The 20,918-nt window shown below is 30.0% G+C and overlaps 1 protein-coding gene across 1 annotated transcript in view; it reads left to right on the top strand.

Moving 5' to 3' along the window:
• LOC129980817 (cytochrome P450 3A8-like) overlaps window positions 1–20,918 on the top strand; it is a 36,094-nt gene that overhangs the window by 11,067 nt on the left and 4,109 nt on the right. Inside the window, exons 7-11 of the mRNA XM_056091208.1 lie at window positions 1,292–1,437; window positions 4,316–4,431; window positions 5,860–6,010; window positions 7,959–8,122; window positions 10,600–10,688. Of these exons, the coding sequence (XP_055947183.1) occupies window positions 1,292–1,437; window positions 4,316–4,431; window positions 5,860–6,010; window positions 7,959–8,122; window positions 10,600–10,688 (666 nt within the window). The remainder of the gene's footprint in view (window positions 1–1,291; window positions 1,438–4,315; window positions 4,432–5,859; window positions 6,011–7,958; window positions 8,123–10,599; window positions 10,689–20,918) is intronic.

Genomic DNA, 20,918 nt, shown 5'->3' with positions numbered 1-20,918 from the left:
ACTAGGGCCAAGAGTACGACTTAGCTACTCACGCATCACTCATTCGCTTGCACAACCCCTTTATGCAGGAGGGCACATTCACACATCTCACAGATAGAACAACGGGAGAACAACCATGCACAAACCAGGACGCCCAGATCACGGGGAAGACACGCTACCCCTATGCCAGGACGCCGACTCTTTTTTTCTATACATTTTTGTTATTTAACCCTTTATCTGGTTAACCTTTACACCGTACGTGCATCTATTCATAATTTATAAGCATCATTTGATTATTTACGAGAGTTGAGTTCATAAAACAATTGCGAGAAGCAAATACAGATTCTTATTCGAATCAAAACAACAATATTTTCCCAAAAGGTGCCTTGGATAATAAACCAGTGAATGGGTTAATAGTTCAGTGTTTAAATAAATACTATTTAAAGGAGATTTTAAATATAATTCTATTATAATTTGCCTCTTACGAATTAGCGGATGTAACAGAAAAAATTTGCATTAGCAGAGAAGACTGTTTTGATTAATTAGGAAACAGACGTGCCTCAAAAATTTAAGGTCAAATTTTATTTTGCATTTTCATAACACCTGATTGAAGATATACCAAGTGTTAAAGAAGAAGTCAACACAATCGTATTTATTATTTTTCTAAAATTAGTTCTTTGTTCCATTCTTTCTTCCCTCTCAATTATCGCTCTTAATTATCTTTGGTAGAAAGTTTTTCGCCAACTCATCAGAACCATGCTATATCTATTTACTTAAAATTTTGTTTTACTTTGATTTAAAAAATTTAAAATCAAATTTAATTTTTCATTTTCATAACACCCGACTGAAGATATACCAAGTGTTAAAGAAGAAGTCAACACAATCGTATTTATTATTTTTCTAAAATTTAGTTCTTTGTTCCATTCTTTCTTCCCTCTCAATTATCGCTCTTAATTATCTTTGGTAGAAAGTTTTTCGCCAACTCATCAGAACCATGCTATTTCTATTTACTTAAAATTTTGTTTTACTTTGATTTAAAAAATTTAAGATCAAATTTAATTTTACATTCTCATAACACCCGACTGAAGATATACCAAATGTTAAAGAAGAAGTCAACACAATCGTATTTATTATTTTTCTAAAATTAGTTCTTTGTTCCATTCTTTCTTCCCTCTCAATTATCGCTCTTAATTATCTTTGGTAGAAAGTTTTTCGCCAACTCATCAGAACCATGCTATATCTATTTACTTAAAATTTTGTTTTACTTTGATTTAAAAAATTCAAAAACTTAAATCATTTTTTTCTTCTTCAGAATATACGGTGCATTCACAATGGACGTAATCGCTAGTTCGGCATTCTCCAGCAAAATTGATTCCCACAATGATCCAGACAATAGGTTTGTCCCAGCGGCTAAGGAAGTTTTCAACCAAAAACTTGGTTTGAGACTGTTGTTGTTTCGTAAGATTTATCAAAATTATTTCCTTCATTATTATTATTGTTTCACCAATGCATATCTCATATATAAATAATTTTATCAATAATGTTTTAATGCTGATGCAATTTCTTAGTTTTTAATGTTTCATTATTTGAACTTGAAACACGATTGTAAAGAGGTTTAATTTTTATTTTATTTTTTATTTTTATTTTGGTATACTAAAATTTTAAATTTTTTTTTACACTTTCTGGATCTTGAAAATAATACATTATTTTAATATTTTCATGGCCTATTATTGCTTATCGGTCAATCTATTAATTTAATTTTAAAAATTTTATTCTATTGTCTTATAATACTCAGGGACGAATATTTGAAATAATGAATTGCAAAATTCCAAAATACTGATACAGATTTGTTATTTTGTTTTCCTGATCAAAAAGTCTTTTGGTAAAGAAAATAGATTTATGGATACAATAATGTCTACTGAATGGATGGCGAGTGCATGACTCTTAACGACAAACTTAACAATCACTTGGCAGCATAACGAATATGACGGCAGAAAAGAAGGACCCAGAATATTCTAGAATCTGGGCGATATATCCATCAAGATTCGAGTTTCCCGATTTGTTCTGGTTTGGTTTTACCTGTCAAGAAATCTATAAAATAACAAGCGACAGAGCTAAAATGAGTCAGCATTGAGTGATCAAGAAGTTGAGTACTCTCTGAGCGCTTTGTGCTGCTGTATGTTTTAATAGCTATTTATGTGCCCCTCATGTTTATTGCTAGCGATGTTTTTGTGCACGTTACGGTTATGTTTCACTAATGCATTGTTGTGTAAAATAAATTATCATTAATTGCCATTGTACCCGTTGGGCTTTTTACCGGATAACCCATGAGTTTTTCAATTTTTCTGTAACAATATTTATTTCACTGCATGAAAACTATTAAAATGAAGAACTTATGTACAAAATTATGAATTTGTACTTATTCAAAGAACAAATCCATAATATTTGTACTTATGTACATATATTATGAATTTGCTCTTTTGCTTAAGCGAATTCTGCAATAAATAAATAAATAAAAACAGAGATAAAATACCAAGAGATTTGATACAATAATTCAAAACATTTTATCATAATAATAATTTTTTAGTTTTGAATGGTCTGCTATTATTTTATTTTTAAATTTTTCTTAATCATGCAGCAAATATGACAACCACAAAAAATGTTTAAATATCGTCGCAAAGTAAGTGAATTTTAACATTAGTAATTAAACAATAGAAAATATTATTGTAAAATAAATTTTTAAATATTCATTAAAAATTTATGAAAATTTGAGAAAATTTTTACAAATGAAACCTCTATCATTGAAAAGATATTTTTCTATTTAAAAGAAAAAAAAAACCCTTAAAAATAATGATTCTATTATAATGTACTCCGAAGTTCTTCAGAGAAATCATTGGTATTTTTAATTAATGGTTAAATAACAATTTAAATAATAAAAAAATTGTTCATTTATTTTTAGAGAGCATCTTCTTGAAGATAAATATAAAAATTGATAGTTCTAAGCCCAACAGACTGATTTCCTTTTAGAAATTTGAAGGATTTTTTTCATCATGCATGTCTTTTAACAACAAATCTCCTTTGCTTCTTGTATCTCCTTCTACAAATCTATCACCATTTTCCTCACAGAAAGAAAGAGTGATTTATAGGTTTTTTTTTCGAAGAATGCGGAATAAATGCCAAATCAATGAACCCGAGTTTGGATGCAAATTTGGCGGATATGACTTGGATACGAATTTGGCGACATTAATGACAAAAATGAGGGTTTTCGAAAATTAAACTTTATGAAAATACCTCTATTAGGAGCCAATATTCAGATAAACTTGTATAAAATTCGATACCCTGTCATGAAGAGTATATAAGCAAAGATGTTCCGAGGAGAATTAATTTCTAGCTTTGGAATTGCGCAAGGACCTCTCTAGCTGTCCGCTATTGCTATTTTACGTGTGCTTATGCTCTGAATTATTGCAAGTGTTGATTTTTAGGTACGCCTTGGCTATTTTTAGCTATCTGTATTCCATTTTTTCTTGGATTAACTACTATTTCTCTTATCAACACATCATAGCTCTTTTATTGTACACTCATTGGGAATTTTTTGTTTAATGCGTTTACAGGTAGCATGCAGCCATTAACCCTTAAATTCATATTGTTGACAATTGTCTGCATCCAGTTCTACTTAATTTTACTAAGAAACCTGAGTGTGTCCATTTCCAAATGCACATTGATAACCATAGACAATAAATCGCGTGCGAAAGAAAATAGCTGTCATTATTTTTGACGGAGAAGTTATACCGTTTTTTTACATTTGAATGTGGTGGGGGAGGAAGTTCAGTGTGTTACTTGAAAAGATAGTTTCTATTGTCGAGTTCCCTATGAAGGAATGATCTATCTAATCTAATTGCTAAAAAAACTACTTCTCATCTGTTGTCAGATAAGCTATCAATACTTGATGTTGTATTTGAAAATTATATTAAATACAAGCTAGATTTTTGGGAAATACTATATATTACCAAAAGTCTACATACAAAGTTTTTCAAAATAAATATACCGTTTTATTATCTGGATTTTTTTTTATTTACTTTTTACATAACCTATGACTATTTTTCTATAATAAACGATTTTTTTTTAAAATTAAAATCAATAATGCTGCATTTAAAGGTTAAATATAATCCTGTTACAAGAAGTTCTAATTTTTAACCCAATAATAATTGAGCACCCTAAAGATTCGACATCCTTGAGAACTCTTAAATAAGCAATAAAAATAATAATGCTATTTCTCATATAAACGTTTTATATTTCAGTGATAAAATTCGAAAAAAGTATTATCTCTTTTTTTCAGTTATAGCTCCACGACTCATGAAGCTATTAAGGATCAGTCTCTTTACTTCGGATGCCACGGATTTCTTTCGAGATATAACGCTTCAGATAATAGAAGAAAGAAAAAGAACGGGACAGGTATATTAGTTTAAAAAAATGAGTTTATACTTATTTAGCTCTACATATATGATTTATGTTTATTTCTGGGACTTAATTGCATTCTTTTTTGCTAGCAAAAATGGTGAAAAATAATTTAATTAATTGTATTCATTTTTATGAGTGCAAAAAAGGTGAAAAGTACTTAATGTAATTAATTGCATTCATTTTTGTGAGTGCAAAAAAGGTGAAAAGTACTTAATGTAATTAATTGCATTCATTTTTGTGAGTGCAAAAAGGTAAAAAGTACTTAATTTAATTAATTGCATTCATTTTTGAGTGCAAAAAGGTAAAAAGTACTTAATGTAATTAATTGCATTCATTTTTATGAGAACAAAAATGTTAAAAGTACTGTATTTACTTAATATTTAATGGTTGTGTGTGTGTCATCATTTCGGATACAATGAACCACAGAGGAACAATTCATACTTGCAAATAAGAATTTTTTTTATCTATTATTTTACATTTTTCAAATTATTGCATTATTAAGAGAAAAATAAATTTATAAGATTTTTCAGAAACAATTCAATATTTTTTGGCCATTATTAAAAGCTAATTCGAGAAACATTGTTTTAAGGCAACATCCAAGAATATTTTAATTCTTATTTTCTTATATGCGACATATACAAACGGAAAAAGTCAAAACGATAAAATTCCAGATTTTGCAGAATTTTCACATTTCCCACATCCGTGAATCAGAAAAACGCATTTTAAACTAAACGAAACTAAATATTTAGATCTGTATCAGATTTTGAACGAAATCCATTTCTGTGGAAGTATCAAAACATACGACAGAAATAATCTAATATACATACTCGGCTTTCTTTATCGTAAGTACCAAACACAAAAAATGCTATATTATATCATTATTCGTGTGTGTAGTAGCAAAAGCCTTCCTTTTACCAAAAAATATTCTTTATTCATTCTTCTAGATAAATAAAAATTCCAAAAATATTCTTCATTCATTCTTCTAGATAAATAAAAATTCCAAAAATATTCTTCATTCATTCTTCTAGATAAATAAAAATTCCAAAAATATTCTTCATTCATTCTTCTAGATAAATAAAAATTCCAAAAATATTCTTCATTCATTCTTCTAGATAAATAAAAATTCCAAAAATATTCTTCATTCATTCTTCTAGATAAATAAAAATTCCAAAAATATTCTTCATTCATTCTTCTAGATAAATAAAAATTCCAAAAATATTCTTCATTCATTCTTCCAGATAAATAAAAATTCCAAAAATATTCTTCTTTCATTCTTCCAGATAAATAAAAATTCCAAAAATATTCTTCAAAACTTCATTCTTCTAGATATTCGTTATTCTCTACACCAATGGACTGTACATGAAAATAATGAATGTGATAAATAGCATTTATAATCTTTACGATGTTAATTTCTTATCTAAGGTTCGGAATGACTTTCTTCAGCTCTTGATGGACACGGCGAAAGAGATTGGTAAGGAAGAGCAAAAGTGCGAGAAAGAGACAGAGGACATCGTGTCAAACTATGAAGAGCACAGTGCTGGACATCACATCTTCAAAGCTATGACTATGAAAAGTAAACGCCTATTTTATTAATAAAAGGCTAAACTTATTTCATAGATACTGATGTGAGTTTCGTTTCTTGCAAATGCGGTTACTTTATTTTTTTATTTTATGTCCAAATTTTAATGATTTGTGAAAAATAAGGAGAGCAATGAAAAAAAAATTATTTCTGAATCATAGAATTTATTATAGAAGCAGCATCGAGTCGTGCGTGGAGTAGCTAGTCTATAGTAGTGAATCGGCAGTTGGATACAGCTAAAGCGAGGCGACAGTAGAGATTTGCAGGCATTTGGAGAGATCGATAGAGAATAACTACGTAGATTCCTCCCTCCTGCTGACTTCTGTCTGGCCGCTTTGTGTGGTGTGGTTTTTTTTTTACTACCGATTACTACTTGTAGACTACTGTTTGTACTAAGTGTGCTGCTGTGTATCACTTTTGTACTTCTCGGCTGTGTATTTGTTGTCTGTGTGCTCGATATTAAGACCTCGATATTAAACGTCCTTGTTTAATATTGAGGTCTGTTGATTATGTTACACCATACAACCACTACAAGCGAACTCATTGATTTTACGGAATCAGTGGAGCAAGTTTCGTAACAATATGTTTGATATCTGGTCTTCATATCTGGCTTTGAAATTGAAAATATTAGACTACTTATGGGTTAAGTAATTGTTTTTAAAGTTTCCACATTTTTAAATATTTTTCGTAGCACTGCTAATTTTTGAGCTGATGAAATTCTACTGAGAAAGGTACATAAAATATTTGAATTCGTAATCATCCTTATAAGTAAGAAAATATTCCAGAGGGTTTTGTATTTACCCAGTATTTACCTATGCTGATTATTCCGTTTGCTGACGGAACATCATTGAAGAATTAGTAACCTTTAAATCAACTAGGTATATGTATACTTAAAGATATGATTCGATCTCGTGGTGCCTGTCTTTGGCAGGTGTTGATTATGGAGGTGATTTGAAACGATGCATTTTTGGTAAAATTTGGAGAAAAATGTCTTCGAAACGTTTATGATAAGTTGATGAGTGTTTATGGAAATAAAAATAGAGATATCCTAAAGAGCTTTCATCACATAGTTCGATCATTTTAGAGAAAGGTGAGAAAACTATTAGAATGATGCAAGAAGTGAATGACAGCTGATCTAATTTGTTGATTAAAACATCGAACTTTTTTTTGTTTGTTTGTTTTTCATCCTTCCCTTTTATTTCATTTTTTTTTTTTTTTTTTTTTTTTTTTCATTTTTCTTTCACGTGATTGGAATCGGAGTCTTTTGTGTTTTCGATGGCTTATTCAATGTTAGAATGACTATTGATGAACTAAATATGGGAAAAGCTTTTCCACTCAAGATTTTGACAAAATTTTTCAGTAACGTAAACTTTGTGCACAATTATGTCTCAAAATCTGTCTGCACAATCATGTCTTTGTCTCAAAATCTTGCTCTTTCAGTCGTGATTCACAATAATTATTTAAATGGATCAAGCTACTGCTTCTACTCACAAGATGTTACTTTTGCGCCCCCCCCCTTCAAATAAGAAATTATCACGTGAAAGTGGCAACGTTGTAATATGCAGACGATGAATCTGATAGAACTGCCAGACTTGTTTCTTAAAAAAGAAATTTAGAAGTCTTGTTATATGGAAAGAATTTAAAAGATCAGTTTGATTTATATTGAATATTTTAAAATAAAGTTTATATGGTATTAATTCGTGGAATAAAAAAAAACATTTCCAAGAAATAGATATACGCAGCTTTTGCATCACGATTAACTAATTATTACCTTCACTAGTGCTCTTTATTCCATTGCATTTTAAACATTCGATTTTAAAAATTCCATTTTAATTTCTACCCTTTTTCTTCTAACTCTCAATCATCCTGTTAGAAATTTGATTTCTATAATTGTTATGTTAGATATTTTCAATTCCTTATTTATGAAGTAGTATCTCTGCAGGTCTTTCATCAGACGAACTTGTGGCTCAAAGTGTGATTTTCTTCACTGCCGGGTATGACACTACTTCATCCACTTTATCGTTTGCGACTTATCAGTTGGCTTTGAATCCGGACATACAAGATACGCTAAGGGAGGAAGTGGACTTGATATTGCAAGAAAAAAATGTAAGGCCCCATTGTTAAATTATATCAAAATAGTGTTTTGTCTAGGCAGCTTTGCATTTCCAATTAACAGGCAAGTTCAATTTACACATTTAAAAATATCATCTCAAGTCAAAGTTTCATTTCATCAAAGTTTTTCATTTCAAGTTTCATCTATCTAGCTCGGAGCCCTTTTAATTAAGATCAGTAACTATATCAAAATTTCCTTTTTTTTTTTTTTTTTTTTTCTTTCCTTCTTCTTTTTTTGAAAAATTCCGAAACATGTTTTATTTAATATTCTTAATGCGTGAACAGGTTTCTTTATAAAAACATTTGAATTTGGTTTCTGTATTATTTTTTTTTGGGGGGGGGGGGGGAGTTACATCGATTTTTACATTTACATGCGTTTTAATGCTATTTTATACCTTTAGATACTGTTTACTCAAATTCTATTCTTTGATAGCATTTTCTTACGAAACACCTCATAAATTAAAATCTAATGTATACTTTTTGTTATCCAAATTTAGTATAATAATTTCTTAATATATTTTGTATTTCCTGAACTATGAATAAGCAAACCGTTCCTTTAGAAATATTTTATAGTTATTTTAATGCTTCACAAGGTGGAAAAAAAATAGAAATTTCACGTTATTTTTCATCCAAAATTCAATATTTAACAGAAATATGGCTTATTTGTTACTTCAGATTATAGATAATATATTTCTTATTATATCTACAAAACTTCAAGTAACTCATTTCATCAATCTCTAAACTAGAAGATTTTTGCTTTATACGTCGTTTTTAACACAGAAAAAATTCTCTTTTTTTTCCATTTTTTTTAAAACACTTTTGCCTTTTAACTGGCATATTTTGATTTTACAGATGTTTTTTTTCAGTTCTTTTTATGCAAATATTCAAAAAGGTAACTATTTATAATGTTTTTTTTTCAAAAATATGTATCCCAAACATACCTTAATTCCTGCAATGTCAGCAAAAAAAAAAAAAAAAGACTAATAAACTGTCATTCTTCTAATACATTCTGTGCAATTTTTCGTACATATCTACAAATTCCGTGATACATTTATGTACCAAATTTTATCCAATTCCTTTTTGTTCATCTATGAATTATGTACACATACAGACATGTATACATACAGATAGATAGATATATAGATTTCACAAGGATGGTATACCTCAAACTATTGATAGAATCTCCTGCGCTATATAAAAAAAATTATGTTATGATTCTCATATGCGCAATGAGATTTTTATTTCAAATATTCATATTTCCACTTAATTTCAAAATGTTCCTTCAAAAATAAATACAATATTTTGTTAATATTTTCTGTAAGTTTGTGGAATATGATTGAAAACATTTTATGTGGAAGTAAATAAACACCCAAAATATGTGTGATTTTTTAAAAAAATAAGCCTTTAAGTTCTCAAAGACTTATGAAGAAAATGCCTGAAAATATTTTCACTAAAAACAAAACCATTGATAATTAAAATTGTTTTATCATTATCGGCTTTCTATATGATGTGACCTGTTCAAAGCATTTTCAACTTCATCAATTTTTGATCGTTATCTTAATGGCTTACATGGGCGAATTTTCCTACCTTATATCATTTAGAATATAAAGTGTTGATCATTATAGCATATACGGTGCCACAGAAATAAATTATTTTTGCTTTTATCAAATTTATGCCGACAGCTATAATAATCAAAGAGCCAAAACATTTAGGGCTCAAAGACATTTTAATTTGTAAACGTAAATTCGGACATATACTTTATGTCATCTAAATTCAATAGCTGTTCGTCCAATCTTTCTGAGAAAAATTAGAAAATGAAGTCTCAAATCCAGAAGCATTAATTTATTTTGAAATATTTATTATATAAGATATCATGACAATAAAATATTTTTATTTTTATCATATTTAAAACAGTAGTATAACAAGGCAAAGGCAAAATAAATTTTATGGTTTGAAATCATTTAGCAATGTTAAAAATGTAAGTTCGAGCATATTCTTTATATAATTTAAATTCAACATCTGATCGCCCAGCCTTTCTTTAAAAAAATAAGAAAACAAAGTTATGAATCTAAAAATCTATTTTTACTTTTAATCATGCTGACTTTTGTTCGCTTAGTATATAAGGTGCCACGACAAAAAAAAAAAAAAAATATTTCTACTTAAATCAATTTTAAGTAACAGCCATAACAAATAATGAGCAAAAATTTTTTTTATGATTCGGAATCATTTAACAGTGCTAAGCCACATTTTGAAGTATTTTTTCAGTAAGCTGATTAATTAAATTTATCTTATTTTAATCAGAGCATATAACTAATTAATTTTTTTAACGTGAAAATAAAACTGAATAGAAAAATGTAAATATTGATATCCCCAAACCGATCCATTTGGCGGTGAGTTTTTTTTTTATGTTTTTGTAACTATTATTGCATCCTTCTTTTAATTATATTATTGTACTTTTCAATTTATTTAAGGGCGAACTGACTTACGAAGCTATACAGAAAATGAAATACCTGGACAATGTTATATCTGAAACCTTAAGACTCTATCCGATAGTTGTCAAGTAAGTTGATTTCCTTTTATTTTATGTTTAAAACACTGAAAAAAATCTGCAAAGCGTTAAATATTCTAAAAATTAATGGAAGTGTGAGATAAAAAATCAATACAAACTTTTGAGGGGATATTATTAAAGCTCATAAGGAAAACTTGGGTATAATTAAAGGAAGATGATAAGATACATCTGTTCAACACTTGATGATATGCCTTATTCAATATTATTCAAAATGGAAAAAAGAATGACCCATAAATCATTTAAAAAGACTTGATGAAAATGAGCATTTTTATATGCTTTTATTTCACATGATTTATTTTATATTTACAAGCATGAAATATTGGCTGGTTGCTCGTCACTACTTTCTGATAAGCTAATGTTTTGAATTTGTATGCTTTATTTTTATTTTATCGCATACGTTGAAGTAAAAACTTGAAATTTTGTTTTAGTTTTCAATTAAAAATCTGTTCAAAATTTTTAAAAACCTTTTCTTAGTGAGCAATGACAACTTAAGAAATAACTGCGAGCAAATTTCAATAGCATTGGTAAAGGTTTTGCCGTATAAAGTATTTTCAAATATCTTTATTTTTTTTGTGTGTGTTTAAACTATACAAAGGGAAGATATTCTAATATATTTATAATTCTATATATAAGGAATAATTAATAATAATTCTATATATAATAAAATATTCCAGATTTTCACTGATATCCACGCTGTAGAAATCTCCGAGTCCGATAAATCTACTTTTAGAATTGTGTAAAATTATTACTCTGTCTGTAAAAATAATAATTCAAAACCGCTTTGATCTTGAAGGATTAAATTTGATATGTGGTCTTTCTACAAATACATAAATTTTTGAACTAATTTTGAAAGAAACCCGATAAAAAATGGCTGCCTATCTAGACGAATGAAAGTGAACGCAATAACTTCAAAACACAAAAGAAACTAGATAGACAAAATTCGTTGCACAATTTTAATATCAAAAGTGCAAGTCTCTATTTCACTCTGAACTAAATCCGGCAATGAATTGACCATCTGTCGATCTGTTGAAGTCCATTATCATCTGTTTATAAGTGCGTTTGCGGACTGACAAACAGATGATAATGGAAATGATAATTCAAAAACTAAAAGAATTAGAAAGATTAAACTAAGCCTATGATCTTATTATCCTAATTAAAAATGCATCATACTTCAGGGTTACCAATGTCTGTTTTATAGTTAAATTATAAACATACCATGTAGCATCTTATAGAAATAAAATGTGTAAGCATCTTATAAAAATAAAATTTGTAAACATCTTATAGAAATAAAATTTGAACCGTAACCGTAAAACTTGTAACCAGCGTTCTAGTTTTGCATAATTTTGTTTCCGAATGAGACATAAGGATTGCTAAACTTTGAAAATTATAGCACGTCATGTTGTGTAAGTATACGAAGAAAGTCTGAAAGAGAAGTTTTCCATATTTTTCCCTTAATTAATTGTTGACTAATTAATTACGGAATAGAACATGTAGTATCCTATAGAAATGAGATTTTTAAAGGGCTCTTGTTTCCACTATTCTAGTTTTGCATAAAATTTTGTTTCCGAATGTGACATAAGGATTGCCGAACTTCGAAAATTATAGCACGTCATATTGTGTAAGTATACGAAGAAAGTCGCAAAGAGAAGCCTTCCATAATTTTTTTGATAAATTTTTTCTCTGTTTGGACTTTACTCCATGAAATTGGCTCTGCCTAAATGCAAAATGAATTCCTTCTGTAGAAAGAAATTCGAATCATGTTTTTTTTCAATTAGCATTTTTATTTGGAACAAACTGGATGTCGATTTAAGGTTTAAGCATAGTAAATAAAAATTTTGTGTTTAAAAAATAGCATCGGATTAAATGGATTAATAAAAGTTTCAAAAAAAGGAATAATTAACTTTATATAAATATTACTGTTTTGAGAAAAGTGATGTAAAGATTAAAAAATAAATGGTGTTTCAAACATTTCTATTCTTTTTTTGGGTGAAAATTCATAACTGATTGCCAATTTTCGGCTAATTTTCTTTGTAGCTCTAGATAAGAGACACACCGAGGATGCCTTTCAAAATTTATCTTTTTTTTTTTTTTTTTTTTTTTTAACTATCCAGCATGAGACTATTATCTGCCCTTGACACTATAAACAGAGCTGAGATAGTAAGTTAAACTTTTATTTTCAATAAGAAATTGACGATCTCTTCAGTAATACCGAAAATCCAAAGTATTAATTATCATTTATTGTTGCATAATTTGGTGAAATTAGGTCAATACGTTTCAATATTGTTTTTCTTTCGTTGAAGTATAAAATTTCTTTATAAAATATGAAAGGAAATGTTCTATCGTCCTTTACTTTATACATCAGCAGTTTCAGATTCCAGTTTATGTATTTTGAAATACAATAAAATTCTATAACCTCTCCAAAATACATGCTATTGCTTTGAAATGCCTAAAAGTGCCATAGATCAGCAACATTTTATAGCAACAATTATGATTGACCTATTCTATTTGTAGATTCTCTGTAACGATTATTCCCAATCGGTGGCCACAGACCACAGATGTCCAAAAGAAACTCACATGAAATAATTTCATTATTAACATTAAAATCAAGGCAATTTTTATACAGTAGATAAGTGATAATTCAATATCATTTTTTTCGTGATTCAATGCAAATCCTTTTAATTATTAAAAGGGCAAACATAAAACATTAAAACCAGATTATAATTTCGCGATTTTGTATCCCTTAATATTAAAAGCGTTTCGTTTCGTTTCTGCGAATGTTCTATATTTGGCTATGCTATACGAAGCAGAACGTATAAGGAACATATACTGTGTGAGTGATAATGTGTAAGGAACAAAATGTATAATGAACTGACAAGCATTGATTGTCAAAATATTGATTTAATTAAATAATAAATCAAAAAAGTTAAAACCGTTTTAGATAAAAAGGTAGAAAATAGTACATGACAAAATATAAATGATTATGAAGCAACACTTATACAAATTTTTATTAAAATTGAATATAGTGCAAATATGTTTTTCATCAGTGTGTATTTTGTATAACAAATGAAGAAGTGAAACAGCGAAAATTACAATATCGAAAATAATATAACGTTAACCTGACAAAATATATTGTGGAAATACAGAGAATGAAAACATGCCCACAAAATTGCTGTAATTTACAAAATCGAATCAACAATATTATCTATTTTTATTTTACTAAGCTAAAAAAATTGCTTTTGAATATTGTTGAAAAAATTGTACTGAAAGCAAAAGCCATAATAATTAGTTGGTAGAACTTTCAATAGTTAACTAACTTCTCTGTGGTTGAAATATCGGCCATAGATTAATCTAATAACTGAGATTATAACTCAAATTGTTATTTATTACTTATTTATGTTCAGGATTATTCCAGATCTTTCTTTAAAATTCTACATGAATCTTCTATAAATATATTGATTCTGAGCCCCACGACTTGTGAATAATATTTTCGTTATGTTACGAATTGCTAAGAACTAAAAACAAAATTTAGCTTTCTACCAAATTGCGCTCAATGATTCCTTCCAATTTCATGAAAACCTTAAAAATAAGAAATTATCAAAAAATTGCTTTAATAATTACTACATTTTCCTCACTTCCTTTAATTACTATTATTAAATAGCTGCGCTTATATGAAGAACAATATACGTCAAGTTGCTCCATGGAAGAGGTCATATAAGATTTGTATGCCACTGAATATATAACAATAATTAATTAAAGTTGTCATCTAAGGTTACGAATCCCTTTTTTAATATAGAAAAGAAATCTTTTTTTTTTCTTAATGAACAGCGAAAATTCACTTCTATCTTTAAATTCTAACATGATATATATATATATATATATATATATATATATATATATATATATATATATATATATATATATATATATATATATATATATATATATATATATATATATCTTTCTTCACGGAGAACAATAACTGATAGAAAAAAAAGAATGTTGGAAATTTTTTTAATGAAAGATTGCGATCGTTTCATTTAATCGGAAGAAAATTCAACAGACAAAATATATTAGTATATAGTAAATATATAGTATACGTATTTTGCTGTAATTCTTCCATTTGATATCTCTTGCTAAACTATTTGAATTGAGTTTAGGAGCTGAATTTGAAATTCGGAACCCTCAGGTCTTTTATTTTGTGACTTTTCCTAAAGTTCCTAAAAGAATTCCATAAGTTATAAGTGTTCCTATTGCATCAAAAAGCAATTTCTTTTCAATTTTATAGAATTTCCATAGAGTCAGCATCGACTCACCAGTAGATATTTTCAAAAGCATTGAGTTTACTTCCATGTAGATTTCAGGAAACCATCCAGGTAGAGTAATAATGAAGTTTCTTGCGATCACTTCAGCCTGATTTGCAGCAGATGCCGACAGAATCATTATCATTAAAATAATAAAACTCACTATAAATCTTATAATCATGCCTAAAATGAATAGATTGTCATATATTGGGAAAAATAGAATACTGTAGAAGGACCAAAATATTTCATTCATGCAGTTTAGAACTGCAATGAAAGCAGGAAAAGAAAGAAGATTGTCTATTAATGTCATTATATTGTCCAGTTCTTGGTAGATATGCAGAATTCTCAAATAATCATTTTTCGCAATTAAAATACGTGATTTTGAAATAAATTCGTTGTAATATAAATTCATACAGTTGCAAACCAAACAATAAAAGCCCACGAAAGAGACTATTATACAATCCACAGAAAATGGAAGCAAATATAATGAGATCTGTCTCAAGTAATACAGCAATAGTTGGATGTCTTCATCAATGCAGCTTAAAGATCGCACTCTTTTGAGCATAGATTTTCTTAGTTTGTCGCTTCGAACTGCAGCTGTGACAGTTGAGTTTCCAGCAAACATAAATATAATGAACAGAATGCTAATTATTTTAAAAGTTTTCAATTTCTGAGATGTAAAGAAATGTTTTGACAAAGCTGAGAGTTTCTGTAGTAATACATAAACACTATTTTTGGAGCGAATCATTGTAATATAAATAGACAGTCTCAAAAGAAAAGAGAAAAGCAAACTTGCTTCGCTTCTTGATGTAGGCTTTATAAGAAACCATACAGTTTGAAGTAATATTACAAAACTTAATAAAAACATAAATAAATATTTTGACATATATATCACACTTCTGCATTGTTTTGTTTTTTCGAATGACCTAGGCCATTCCATTGTTTTCCATCCTATCAAGAAGAAAAGACATAAAATTGGGGTAAATGTCGCAGTGAAATTATTTTTAAATTTCATCTTGCTAGGTAGATATCGCCTTACTCATTTTCCAGATACTTGTTAATGTGCGCTAGATTTGATAATATATTCATATTCATTTAAAAGTGTAATGGTAAAATAATGAAAAAGAAAATGAAATGCCAAACTGCTCAAATGGAGTTTAGTTCGACAACAAAAGAAACAATACTAGGTCTTCCGATTTCAGGAAATAATTATTCTATATGCCATTATTAACCATTTAGTTGAAATAAATTTGGAAAAACATCTCTTCAAATTTATTTTACCACGTGTTTAGAACTTTTACGTACTTAGTAAAATTACGCTGTTTTTTACGTGTGCAACTCCATATCGCTTATTGAACTAGGAGCAACGAAAAATTTCTATGCTATTGTAAATCCTTAGTAGCAGAAATTTTTTTTTCTGTATTTTTCGGACTTAAATGTCCAATAATAGGTGAAGAAATTATTTGAAAGCTTAATCAGCAAATTAAAAAAAAGTAAATGTCTTTCCGATCAGAAAAATGGGTTGGATAGTTTTATGGTAATTCCAAATTACCATCCATTAAAAATGCATGATATGGCATCTGCATATAGAATGAATTTATTGATTTTATAAAAAAGCAGATTAGTCTTTCCAGATAAATTTAAATTTCAAAAAGATTTAATCATTTATTGATAAAATAGTACACCAAGCGAAATAGTTCAAAGCAACCCATATTGCAAATGAGTCAATTCCTTTAATACAAGATCTTAGCAACAGTAGGAAATTTTGCTCCCAGAAAATAAATTTTCATTCTTGATGGAAGCACTTATTTTAATGAATGATCCGTGCTCTTTTCTGATCGTCGCCGTTTATTTTTTAAAAGGAAAAATTATACTGTCGTTTTTAATATATTTTTCTGCCTCTCTTATATTTAAAATTGGTTCGTAAAAAGAACCATTTCTCATAATGTGAATCTTTGAAAATTAGAGAAGAATCTGAGTAATATATATATATATATATATATATATATATATATATATATATATATATATACACACTCATGTCCAAAATTAAGGTCACAAAAATGTTTTTCAAAGTAATTCTAAATGGCTACCAGTAAAATTTAAACAAATTATATTTTATATATTGTGAAGGACCGGCAACACGATATTAACCTTTGTTGTGGGAAAAAAATGTTGTTTAGCATTAGTTTTTGAGGAATTACTGAAATTAGACCGTTTAGGCATCTGCGATTTTTGTCTGCAATTTTGTGAATATTGAATTAAAACAAAAAATTTAACTTGTTTCCAGTGAGAATGAGTTCTCATAATCGTTTAGACGATTCATTGAGATGGAGAATCGTTGGCAGGCTTGAAGCTGGGAAGTCTCAAGCGGAGGTGGCTCGATGATTACAAGTGGCACCGAAAAAGGTATCCAGGTTGTGGAATTAGTTCCAAACAAGTGGTACTGTAACCAGGAAGGCCGGCCAAGGCCGTCATGGAACAAAGATGCCTGCACAGGATCCCTATTTGGCATTAAGCGCACGACGGCATAGGCTGACAACGGTTCCTCAACTTGCTCCTGACCTTCCTGCTGCGTCTGGAATAAGAATTTCCAGACAAACAGTATACAGACGTCTAGCAGAGAGGGCCCTTTATGCCCGGCGACCAGTTGAGTGCGTCCCTTTGACCGCATCCAGCAGAAAATCCCTGTTCTTGTGGTGCCTAACACAGCAGTCTTGGGCACAACAAGAATGAGGTCGTGTTCTTTTCAATGATGAGTCGAGATTTACCACACAGAGTAACACTCGTCGAATCTTCATCTGGAGAGAGCGAGGAGCTCGCTATCATCCCTCCGACGTAAAAGAAATCGACAGATTTGATAGCAGAGGATTCCTTGTCTGGGGTGGCATAATGTTGGGCAGTCGTACACCACTACACGTCTTCGATGCGGGTACTGTCAATACACATCTCTATAGAGATGAGATCCTTGAAGCCTATGTGGTTGTTCCGGGGTATTTTTGGCCCAGACTTCATGTTTATGGACGATAACGCACGTCCACACAGAGCCCAGATCGTAATGATTTTCCTGAGGAAGAAGATATTCGAAGTATGGACTGGTCCTCGAGGTCTCCGGATCACAATCCTATTGAATATGTTTGGGATGGTCTTGGAAGAGCCATTGCACATCGTAACCCCCCTCCTAATACCCTCCATGAGTTAAAAGGCGCGCTTTTGGAAGAATGGGCTTTGTTGCCACAAGCATTTATTGACACCCTCATAAACAGTATGAAAGCTCGTTTTGAAGCCTGTATAGGAGTGCACGGTGGTCACACTCCATAGTAGACAGGCTTTTCCCGAGATAAATGCTTTATCTCTGATTCATGATGTAACACTTTTTGATATGCCCTGTTTCTTAATTCACAATTAAAATCTCTTCCATGTTGTTATGTGTCTATATTCTTTCTTCCATTGTAGTGTACCTCTGTGCCAAATTTCGTGGCAACACAGTAAATAATTTTTCATTTTTCTCAGATTTTATGTTCGTGACCTTAATTTTGGACATGAGTGTATATATATATATATATATATATATATATATATATTGTATTTTCAAGATAAAGTGCTTGTTAATTGATGGTGGCTAGTTTTAAAATTCTATCCAAGAATTTAAAGATTTAATTGCCTAACTAATCAATAAAATGATAGGCTCATTTATTTCATGACAATGCTAAATTACAATTGACTATAAAGAATGCATTAATATTCATTTATAAAATGGATTCATTATATAAAAGAACATAAGAGAGCATCAACTTAATTTTTTTAAAGGATAATCATTCACCTGTGAACTGAAGAACCAGATAAACTGGTACGTCTACATAATATCGTGTAGAGCCCCTACGAGCACGAAGAAGTGCCGACATGATACGACGACATGGCATGAAATCATTTAATGTCTGAAAGTGTACTGGAAACAATTTACATCATGAATTCTATACTGCAATCCACAAATATATTGGGTTGCAATGTGGTGGATATCTCTTCTGAACAGTACGCTGTAAGGTATCCCACATATGTTCAATAATGTCATGTCTATAAATTTAGGCGATCAATGGAAGGGTCTAATGTCAAAAGAGTGTTTCTGGGGCCACCCTGTAGCAATTCTCGGCACTAGGAATGTCGCATTGTTCTGCTGGAATTGTCGGAATGCAGAAAGGGGCATGAGTGGGTACAGGTTTTCAAATTCATCTCTTGGCATATCAGCAGTTCCATATCACATTAACTATATATGCCCCATATCATCCCAAAAGTTCCACCAGATTGATCAGTTTTCTGCTGACGTGAAAAAATACATTCGTGAGGTTGTGTCCTTATACATACGCGTCCATCCACCCAATGCAATTGGAAACAAAGTTCGTCAGACCATGCAACGTGTCTCGATTCATCGGTAGGCCAATGACGGTGTTGATGTTCCCAGGCATAGCGCAAAGCTTTATGCCACGTTGTCAGAATGGTACAAAGGCTGTCTGTTCTAAAAACTCATTTCGGTAGTGGATGCGTTTTTTTAATTATCTCTGTTCGTCTGTGAAAGCGATGACACGCACACAAAAAAATCTTTGAGCTAAAAGGATGAAATTTGATTTATGGTATTTATACCAAATTTGTAGATTGTTGTCAGATTTTGAAGGAAAATGTTAATATGTCTGTCTGAAAAAAAAGTGATCTTGGTAATTACAAAACATAAAAATTTAGATCTAAATCTAGAACAAAACTAAAAGTCTAAATGCTTTACAAAATGCAAAATTGAAAAAAAAAAAACCCATAAAAATCCAGTAAAACTCGATTTAGCAAAAACCTTGGTTTTTAGTTTAATTTAGTTATATTAACGACCCGTTGTAAAGCAACACTAGGGCTATTTTTTGGACGGACCTCGTCATTTTGAACCGCGGTCAGAGGACGTGGACGACACCTGAGCTGGCACCCCCCTCTCTACGCCACACCAGCGGGAGGACGTTTGGCATGACGGATTTAACGTGCAACAGACCCCCTTACTCGATGGTTCTTCGGTGGAATCGGGTCTAGAACCTGAAACCCTACAGCTCACAAGCCGAGACTTTACCACCAGGCCACCAAGGCCAGTAAAAACCTTGATATCCAAGCTTAGAAGTCTAGATAAAATTTGGAATATCATTTTACATTCTAAAATGCAGATTCCGTATATTAAATTTTGAACCAAACCCGTGTACGGTTTGATTGTTTGTCAGTCCATACATTCACATACAAGAGAGCTGGATAAATCGAAAACGCAACAATATTGAAAAATGAAATTTCGGATACAAACTCGGATTTATAATAAAATTGTATGCTCTCTCTCAATCTTTAAACTATCAAAATGTTATTAAAATTTCATCTTTGTGCCAATTTTTTATCAAACAGGAGACAGGCAAACCGCAACAGGCAGAAGAAATCATAGTTGGTTATTTTTTAATATATTGCGAAGCACTTAATGCTCATCTCTTCTAATAATAAAGATGAATGTGTATGTGTACATGTTGGCGCTCTACAAGTCAGGCCGCTCGATCTGCAGCAACCAAATTTAGTACACACATACCTTAGAGAGCACAAATGTGCAATTATTTTTTTAATTTTAATTGGTTAAAAATTAAGCAAAATTTAAGTATTTTTCAGCGATAACTTCCGAAAATATTACTGCACGATAAGAAATTTTACACCATTTTAAAATCTCAACAACTATTTTTTAATGATATTAATAACCTTGTAAGTTATCTCTGAAACTCACTTTTTTGCAAATACAAAAGTGAAGTTAAAATACCGCAAAATTTTGAAGATGCATGAATTGGTCTCCATCAGAAAGGGTCATATGCACAATAATTAGGAGCAGAACTTAAGTAAGACATGTAAAATCAAATAGTTTGAT

This window comes from Argiope bruennichi, chromosome 8, assembly GCF_947563725.1.
Source record: "Argiope bruennichi chromosome 8, qqArgBrue1.1, whole genome shotgun sequence".
Lineage (NCBI taxonomy): Eukaryota > Metazoa > Arthropoda > Arachnida > Araneae > Araneidae > Argiope > Argiope bruennichi.
The sequence above is the reverse complement of the archived record's forward strand: the minus strand, read 5'-3'. Positions and strand labels throughout refer to the sequence as shown.